Here is a 9,049-nt window from a genome sequence, read left to right as displayed (position 1 = left end):
GAAGGGCTTAGAGGGGACTCGCAGATAAAACGGATTAATGTACATTTCCATTTGTGTTGGTTCTAAAGAGTCTCCAGACGAGGGAACGTTTTGGAACTGTTTCAGTCCGAGCAGCCAAGTCTCCCAGGAATGAGATTGCACTGTTTATTTTCCTCCAGCTAGAAATCAACGAATTTATTGGTTTAGTCCTAAAAATTGCAGAGCCACTTTAACAACAAAGACAGAGAAGTCTGGGGCTCTTTTCCCTGAAAGAACAAAGTCCTGAGACAAAGTGTGCAGTGCAAAGAATTACATCACTCTTGGACGGCTACTATTGAGCTGGATTCAACGCTGGGATTTTTGGGGGACTCAACTTCCCTTCATTTTTTCCCTTTGGCAGGCAGTGTGTGGTGCTGTTTGCTTAGCTTAGACAGCATTTATAAATACCAGCAAAAAGGTGGACAAATAAAAGCTTCACATTTTATTTCTAGCAAAAACATGTCCCGGGTCAGTATGTAAGCCATCGGTTATACAGTAAAGTCCTTATAATATGATGGCTCTAACACTGCTACATTATTATACAGTAGCTCCAGTACTCAGGAAATACCAACCACTTAAAATCTGGTCCTCTTCAGCAGTGTAAAAAAAGAAGACAGAAAACAAAACAAAAAGCAAGACATGAGCTAAGCTACAGACAAAATTGTAGTTCGGTTTCGACGCACAGTTCCCTCATTTACATAAAAGTTCAACCTTGTCAGAAAATCGAGAAAATACTTTAAAAGTTGACAGTTCAATGGTTGGGATTCAGCCATAAAGTGGGGAAAAAAGGGAAATGTAGCATGTTTGTCCGTGGTTCATGTCATGTGACGACCAGTCTCTACCCTCACAGGGTCACAGTGAGGGCAGTAAGGTGACCCCTGACAACGGAAGCCATTCCCACAATGTGTCCAGCCACATAAGAAACTAAATGTCCCATGATTCTTGTCCGGTCAGCTGGCCAGGCTAGTATGTCTCTTCCCATACGCAGGGTGTCCTGTCCTCAAGGTGCAGCTCAGAACTTGAGGCTGAACCCTGGGCCCACGGCAGAAACCCCTTGGTTGCTGGTGGTCAGATGGAAGCCTGAGTCTTTCAGGTCATCGTCACCCTGGAGAGAGGACAAGCCACACACGTTAGCTGATGAGGAACATTGCCTTTATGCCAGGGAACTAATGTATTCTGAAAACATAAGTATTAAGCAGTGGGAGGATGTTTCTCGACAACACATAGTAAAGTGCTGTAGGTCTACAATCTGTCTAACACAGAAACTGAGCTCAGATGTCAAAACCTAGTCGACAGAGGGCTGTAGAGTTAAACCCAGCCTCACCAGCTGACTGTAGCCCAGGCCTCCCTCAGGGGGGCGTGGGCTGGTGCCCCTCTTCACCCTCTGTTGCTCGCTCTTGGCCGGCCACGTGGGGAACATGGAGGGGTCGATGGGCTGCGGTGTCTCCCGGAAATACTCGTGCTTCAGCGCCTCGTCCGACAGGATCCTCTTGCTGGGGCAGTAGGTGAGGAACCTAGTGGAAAGGGAAAAGGTCAAGGCATAGGGGCGGCAGAGATCACTCAAAATAGCAGCACTTCTGTAATTAGGTTGGACTTGATATTTTCTAAACTTTTTAAACTATTAATTTGTCTTTCTTTTTGTCCATCTTCACAGACTAACATTCTAAAGCTCCCCATTGTGACATAATCACTTCCAACTTCCATTCACTGTAAACACAACAATGCAACTTTTGACACAAATCAGCTACTTTGACCATTTTGCCAAACACTTACACAAAAAGTTAGAGGGTATGACATATTCCTCTACTTCTCTGCTATTCAAATCTGAAATAACAGAAATATCTACTACCAATCAAGAGGTACAGCTGTTTTAGTATCCACGTCAACTAATTTAGCTAACTTCCCACTGTTGAATGAACTGCCATGGAACTTTTCAGAACTTTCAAATTATAACAATGGGGGAGTTAGCATGAGACAATGAGTAAACATTGTGACTTTTGACACTAATCAGCTACCTTGACCACTTTTCTGAACAATGCGTCGTAGACAAAAACTTAAAAGGTATGGCACCTTGGTCTACTTCTCTGATATTCAAATCTGAAATCAGAAGAGCAATAACTACTACCAATCATCCCCCCCACACACACACCATCTACACCTTCAACCATACATTCATTCCTTTATCATACCAATCATCCCCCCCCACACACACACACCATCTACACCTTCAACCATACATTCATTCCTTTATCATACCAATCAGTCCAACTTCACCTGGTTTTATCCCTTCATCCATTTGGTCTTCTATTCCTGTATCCTTACTTTATTCATTGTCCATTTATTTATCTATCCTATTCATTTATCTATCCAGATTTAACTTAATTTTAACAGCCTTTTCCTTTGATTAAGAAATGAATATATGGTTGAAGTAAAGGATACATGCTTGGGATAAAATACAGTTTTCTAATGTGTTTTAAACTTCAACAATGCCTCCTTGTCTTCTGTACTCTATTATTACGGTTTGCATATACTGTGGTATTCTAGTAGGAGAGTGTATAAAAGTGTAGTAGGCTAGTCTGAGTGTAGTTATTTGTGATGAAATATGTGATCTAACTGCCCCACAATCCAAAGTAATAAGGTTTATAGTGTAGTCTATTAAAGTAATCAGACCAATTATTTTACTACATTTAACATGGACTATATTTAACTTCTTGGCTTAAGTAAAACGTTTTAAACTTCTTCCACTACCACAAAAATACTTGTAAAGAGTTAAAGCAAGTCACATCAACTTTTCTTCATGGAAAATTACCATCTAGTCTGTATTAGAGCTTCTACGGAGCACATAGGGTCCCTCTAAATACATAGTTTTCATCTAATCTGATCACACAGGGTAAGTGAAAGCGAAAGCAACAAGGCTGACACAATGCAATCTTAAATCACCCTCCAGAGATTAATAAAGTTAAGTCCAGTCTTGTGGCTGAAGGACTGCCAGCCCCCAGTCCAAACATGATGAGACGGCTAGCAGCCACTGGCCAGGGGTCATTGCACTTCCTGGGTCATTAGACTGTGACGGTGTTCCACTCAGTTGCACTGGTGTCAAACTTCACCCAAAAGATGACAAACTTATGTATAGCAACACTTAGCTAACATTTCATTTTTGCTAGTATTTATAGAGGACATTTTTAGATTACAATTTCATGGCATTGTTCATTGAGTCCAGTGGTTTTGTATTAAAATCTTCTCAACTGAGATGTTCTAAGAACCAAACGCTTGTTTGTCTGAAATGTAACAGGTATGGGTAAACTAGACGTACTTGTTCATGAGGTCGAAGCCCTGGTCTGAAAGCAGGGCTCCGAAGCGCTTGCGCAGGTTGTTGTAGGGGTACTCTGTGAAAGTCATCTTCTTCACAGCAGGGAGCTCGTTGTAGCCTGGCCAAATCTTCTCACTGGGCGACCCAAGGTCCTGACGAGAACACGTGTCAACACACAGACAAATGGAGTTAATGTTTGTATGTGTGGGCTGGTGGTCCCCCACTATGTCTGGTATGTTTGGAACTGCTAGGGGGGGGCACAGTCAAGAACACAGCTTTTAAATTTAAGTTTTACAACTTTGCCCAGTCACACAACCACCACAGACAAGACTGTTACGTCACCATGTCTATCTAAAAGAGACTGGGTCACTGAACTGCAGTCCCTTTCTGAAAAATACACTGTGCAGTCAAATCAAATCCATTAAATCCGACTACATCCTATTCCTAACTCTGCCACCTTGTGGGGAGATCATAAAACTGCAAAACTCACAAAAACATGGTGGCTGCCAAGAACGCATGCAGATGTAGGAGTGGAGTATATTAAGTGCTTTACCTTTCCAGACAGTATGAAGTAAAATTGACTTCTTGATAAAAATGTGCTAACCTTAAATATCTTGTTAATTTGGTCGATTTCAGATTTTCCAGGGAAGAGAGGTTTCTGGGTAAGGAGCTCTCCAAATATGCAGCCTACAGACCACATGTCCACAGCTGTGGAGTACTCCTGTGGAGAGAGTAACACACACTCGCTAAAACCACAGTATTCTAAGTAACAGACAGCACCGCATGAGTCTGGGTTGGAGTATTTAGTCTGGGCGAGGATAAGCTTTGACTTGGTAGTGGTGCTGTGTGTATGTAGTCTTGGGCTGTGTTCAGAACTGCGGACATCCACACTATTGGAAGTTGTACAAAGTATGTGTTGTGTCGTCTGGGTGCGGTAATGTTCACACTCAAGTAGGCGTTTAAAATGGCACTGTTTTGACTGGAGAGGGTCTTTGATGATTGATGTTTCTTGAGATGTTTTGTCTCAAGGCAGGGTTTTGAATGCAGGTGTCTGTACTGTGTGGCTATGTCGCCCCCAAGACATTGATCCAAGGTCAGTTTTGCATGTCATTCCACAAATGGTCATTGTTAGGATTTGGGGAGGTTAAACAGATTCTAGATCTGTGCTTAGGTCCTGACTCACCTTGGCTCCCAGCAACAGTTCTGGAGAACGGTACCACAGGGTCACCACCACAGGAGTGTAGGGCTTCAGGGGAGAACCATACTCACGGGCCAGACCAAAGTCCCCCACCTAGAACAGCACAACAAACAAAGAACTAACATTACAAAGATGCCTACGAGGCAATTATACACACTCACATTCAAGTCATTATTCTTTGTCATTAACAAGTCTAGAGCCTTGTATTTCTTCATCCGAGCCATGGATGATCTAATCCTTATCTGAAGTTCCCAACCCACAGTGGTTTTAATATTATTATAATGGGATATAATATAATATATCATAATATCAAATACAACAGGACATCTATGACACCTTGAGGATCCCCTTGTGGCTGAGAAGCAGGTTGGAGGTCTTCAGGTCGCGGTGGAGGATCCAGTTGTCATGGAGATGGCGTACGCCTCGCAGCAGCTGGATCATCAGGGTCTTCACTTCGCCTGAGGCCAACAAGAATGAGGAAGTGGAAAAGAGACGTGAGCTCATAAGCTTACATTAAAACAATTATCTTAAGCTAACCTAGCCAAAAGACATGGGAAAATGGCTGGAGGACATAAGCGTACTGTATTTTATCCAACTCAAACTGTATCCCACAATGTTACCTGGAAGAAAAGGCTGCTTCATGGTCTCCATCAAGCTTTTCAGGTCATGCTCCACGTAATTCATCACAATGTAGATCTTGTCCATGTTGCTTCCAACAACAATTTCCTAACATGGGAGAAAAGAGAGGGGTTTATCTAGCACTAATATACCTTGCTCTTTTATCCCTTTTTTTTTTTTTTTACCACAGTTTTATTATTTCAATTTGTGAAACACTTTGGGCTACTATGCATTGTATGAAAGGAGCTAAACAAAATGTATTTCAAAATAATATATTATTGAGGGGGGGTTCCTCAATCAAGTGTGTGCTGCTCACCATAGAAATATAATACAAATACCAATTGATGATATTTTCAATGAGTATTTCTATGCTCCTCACCCTGACAGTGACGATGTTGGGGTGCTGGGCCTTCAGAATGGTGTTGATCTCTCTCAGAGACGTGATGGGGAAACCTTCTTTCTCCTTTTCCATCTTCAGACGCTTCAAGGCCACAATCTCATCTAGAAGGGAGAGGCCTGTTTTAGTGTGTGTCTGATTCCAGGGATGGATCGGAAACAGATTGCAAGGTAGCCCACATACCTGTCTTTTTATCCTTGGCCCTGTACACCACACCGTAGGTCCCTTCCTCGATACGATTCAGACACTGGAACTCCTCGACACTGCGACAGCCCTGAAAATGACATGAAACCAACGCCAATCAATACTTGTCTATATGATTTGCGTGTGTGTACAGGCCTGAGTCAAATACGAAATCATATTCAGTCAAATACTTGAGGTGCACTTGATTTCGTCTGCCAGGTGAGAGCATTTCTTGAAATATTCCATTGTACCAGGCAAGCTAGTTCCAGGGTTCACACACATCTTGCCAAATGGAATTTCTTGACTTTTAACCACATTTCCATGACCAACAATTGTCGCCGTCTATGTACGTATACAAAAGTAAGCGTAATGTGGTAGACACCTGGAGGCTGCGCTCTGATCCCATGTACCATCTCCTGTCGAATAGAATACCTGTTAGGCAACTGTATAAAACACATGTGGTCAACCCTCAGCCTGGAGAGCTACTTGGTGTGCAGGCTTTTGATCAAGACATCAGAGGCAGTTTATCACGGTCCGGTTGAGCAGCTAATTTCTAAAATGTGGTTTGTTAGAGGGGTACTGGAATAAAAGCCTGCACACCCACTAGCTCTCCTGGATGATGGTTGACCACCCTTGAAAATTAACATTGCAACATTACAACTAAATGTGTTTTATACCTTTTGAAATAATTTGCTCATTTAATATATCAAAGATCAAATGGCTATGGTAGGCTACAAATCATTTTATTCAGCTGAAGCAAGCCCATGAATTTTCTTCAGGAAATGTACCTTTTCTAGTTCAGTCATATTTATCTTAGAAGTGTTTACATTTCAGGCTATTGAGTTGCAATGTCCCATACATTGGATGGCCAAATAAACTGGAAATATCTACAAATCAAGTTTTGAAGCGAAATAATCCAAAAGAAAGGCTACATCTAATCTTTTTTTCCTAAAGTTACTGTTCGCGATTGACAAATAATTATTTTGATTCACATGACTCGATTCACCGCGAACAAACTGAATTTGTACTAATAAAATAGCGAAGTGAATCATTTGTTTCGTCAAAAATAATTGTTTAAATTAATAATTTAAAAAAGTAAATCAACTTTGTATAGCCTTATTCGCGATTGTATGGCCTTATTCGCGAGTGTAGGTGGAAAGTGTTTTGGGACATGACATAAGGAAAACATGAATGCATGCTAATAATAGCTAAACGGATAACTAGCGTGTACAAGATATGTTTTTAATTGGCTAACTAGTTATTAGTCTGTTCTCTATCATATTTTATAGACTAGGCATACCTTCTGCCGCAATGTCCGACTGTCTCATCTCTCCTTGAGCAACCGCCCACTCCTCTCGCACACATGCAGACACGCTAAAGTGTCATTCTGAACCTGGCTGATGTGTTGATTTTTATTTGATTGATAACATATTTAAAAACTGTGCCTAAATAAATTACATTAACAGAAATTATTAAATTAATTTCCATGACTTTTCGGATTTGACCATTTTCCAAAACTTTTCCAGGCCTGGAAAACACCATTTAAAAATTCCATTACTTTTCCAGGATTTTTATAATGACTGTACGAACCCTGTAAGTCAAGCGCACCTCAGGCATTTGAAATAAAATAAAAAGGTATTTGACCCTGGTGTGGTGTTCTGCCAGACAGATGGACAGACCTGTAGAGCTGGAAGGTACTTGGGCAGCTCCTTCTTTAGCTCCACGGGGGAGATGGGGGGAGAGTCGAGGATGTAGTTCTCCTCAGGCTCAGGGGTGGCTGAGTGGGAGTGAGACACAGACTGGGGGGTCACGTCTCCATCCCCTGCCTCCCCTTCCTCTTCCTCTCCGCTTTCCTCAGTGTCGTGGTCAAATCGGGACTCTGGCACTGTGAGGGTTAATGAGGGGCAGTTAAGCTGGTTTTGAGTTAGATCTAAACTTTTCAGATAAACAAGCTTCAAGACCATTGAAAACTAACTTTACTCTCAGACATAATAATAACACCTGTTCAAATGACTGCCACCAGACAAATTGGGGGTGAAATGCCTACCTGGGGGAATATGGTTGCCGTTCTCTCTCTCTTCCTCAAACTCTTCCTGAGACTGCTCGTCTTCACTCACCACACCTGAAACACAGACAATGGGTGGGTCAGAGCCGTGTCACTGTGACAATACTGTAATGGTACCAATTTGTAAGTCGCTCTGGATAAGAGCGTCTGCTAAATGACGTAAATGTAAAAAGGGATAAAACAAGTGCACACAAACAAGCAACATAAGTAGAGTAATTCAGCAGACCTGCAGTCTGGTCAGATTCTCCTGAACCTGATTCCTCGTTCTCTCCCTCGCTCTGGCTGCTAGATCCATCTTCAACGCCATTATCCTCATCGTCAGAACCCAACCCTGAGCCGGAGCCTAGGGAAGAGAAGTCCACTCAATGTCACCTCCAAACAACACACATTGACTTATATCACAAGCAGATGTGTCTGGATTGTAAATACAGTATCTATTAGTTAGAACTCTTACCGATTAAACATCAGTAGAAGTGTTATGTTTTCATTCCTTTTTTGTGATGCCATCTGGTGTGAAGTGACTGTGGGGTATGTTGCAACCTTGAGTGTGTGTGTCTACCTACCTAAGGAGGACTCTCCTGTGCTGGTCTTTCTCTCGCTGTCACTGATGTCCTGAAGGTCAGAGAGAAGGTCCTTGTCCTCTGGCTTCTCATCCTTCACTGCAGGACCACAAACAAAACAACATGAGCGTCCCTAATCACACAGAAAAATGATAGTCATGGATTTCATTCAATTGACTTTAAAAAAAAGGGGGAAAAATAAGACTTAGTTAACTAAGTCTTGACACCAACTCTACCAAAGCAAAATTATGTAAAACCATCTTGATTGGATAGTCTCACCACCAGTTCTACATGGCTCACTGCTGTGCTCCGATCGGTCCTGGGGAGCCCGGTTGGGGCTGCGGCTGCGTTGGCTCTGTTTGGGCTTGTCCCCGTACTCATCGGGCAGCGCACGGTGGTGGGACGGCACTGTCAAAGGGCAGACAAGACATTTCACTTCCCGTCACCAACAGCGCGTCCTTACATACAGTACCAGTCAAAAGTATGGACACACCTACTCATTCAATGGTTTTTCTTTATTTGTACTATTCTACATTCTAAAATAATAGTGAAGACATCAAAACTATGAAATAACACATATGGAATCATGTAGTAACCCAAAAAGTGTTAAACAAATCAAAAATTTATTTTACATTTGAGATTCTTCAAAAAGCCACCATTTGCCTTGATGACAGCTTTGCACACTCTTGGCATTCTCTCA

At 42.1% G+C, this 9,049-nt stretch overlaps 1 protein-coding gene across 8 annotated transcripts in view; it reads right to left on the bottom strand.

Moving 5' to 3' along the window:
* Positions 1-447: 447 nt before the first annotated feature.
* The window catches only part of LOC121538437 (cyclin-dependent kinase 11B), a 30,924-nt gene continuing 22,322 nt past the window's right edge, over positions 448-9,049 (bottom strand). For all 8 annotated transcript variants that reach the window (XM_041846435.2, XM_041846433.2, XM_041846439.2 and 5 more), the window contains 14 exons: positions 8,629-8,757; positions 8,353-8,448; positions 8,016-8,132; positions 7,772-7,846; positions 7,404-7,609; positions 5,725-5,815; positions 5,524-5,645; positions 5,147-5,252; positions 4,863-4,984; positions 4,512-4,619; positions 3,933-4,049; positions 3,332-3,480; positions 1,343-1,532; positions 448-1,123 (listed from right to left, as the gene is read on the bottom strand). In XM_041846435.2, the coding sequence (XP_041702369.2) occupies positions 1,031-1,123; positions 1,343-1,532; positions 3,332-3,480; positions 3,933-4,049; positions 4,512-4,619; positions 4,863-4,984; positions 5,147-5,252; positions 5,524-5,645; positions 5,725-5,815; positions 7,404-7,609; positions 7,772-7,846; positions 8,016-8,132; positions 8,353-8,448; positions 8,629-8,757 (1,721 nt within the window). In that variant the 3' untranslated portion in view covers positions 448-1,030. The remainder of the gene's footprint in view (positions 1,124-1,342; positions 1,533-3,331; positions 3,481-3,932; positions 4,050-4,511; positions 4,620-4,862; positions 4,985-5,146; positions 5,253-5,523; positions 5,646-5,724; positions 5,816-7,403; positions 7,610-7,771; positions 7,847-8,015; positions 8,133-8,352; positions 8,449-8,628; positions 8,758-9,049) is intronic.

Source organism: Coregonus clupeaformis, chromosome 24 (assembly GCF_020615455.1).
Source record: "Coregonus clupeaformis isolate EN_2021a chromosome 24, ASM2061545v1, whole genome shotgun sequence".
Taxonomy (NCBI): domain Eukaryota; kingdom Metazoa; phylum Chordata; class Actinopteri; order Salmoniformes; family Salmonidae; genus Coregonus; species Coregonus clupeaformis.
This window is presented reverse-complemented; position numbering and strand designations above follow the sequence as displayed.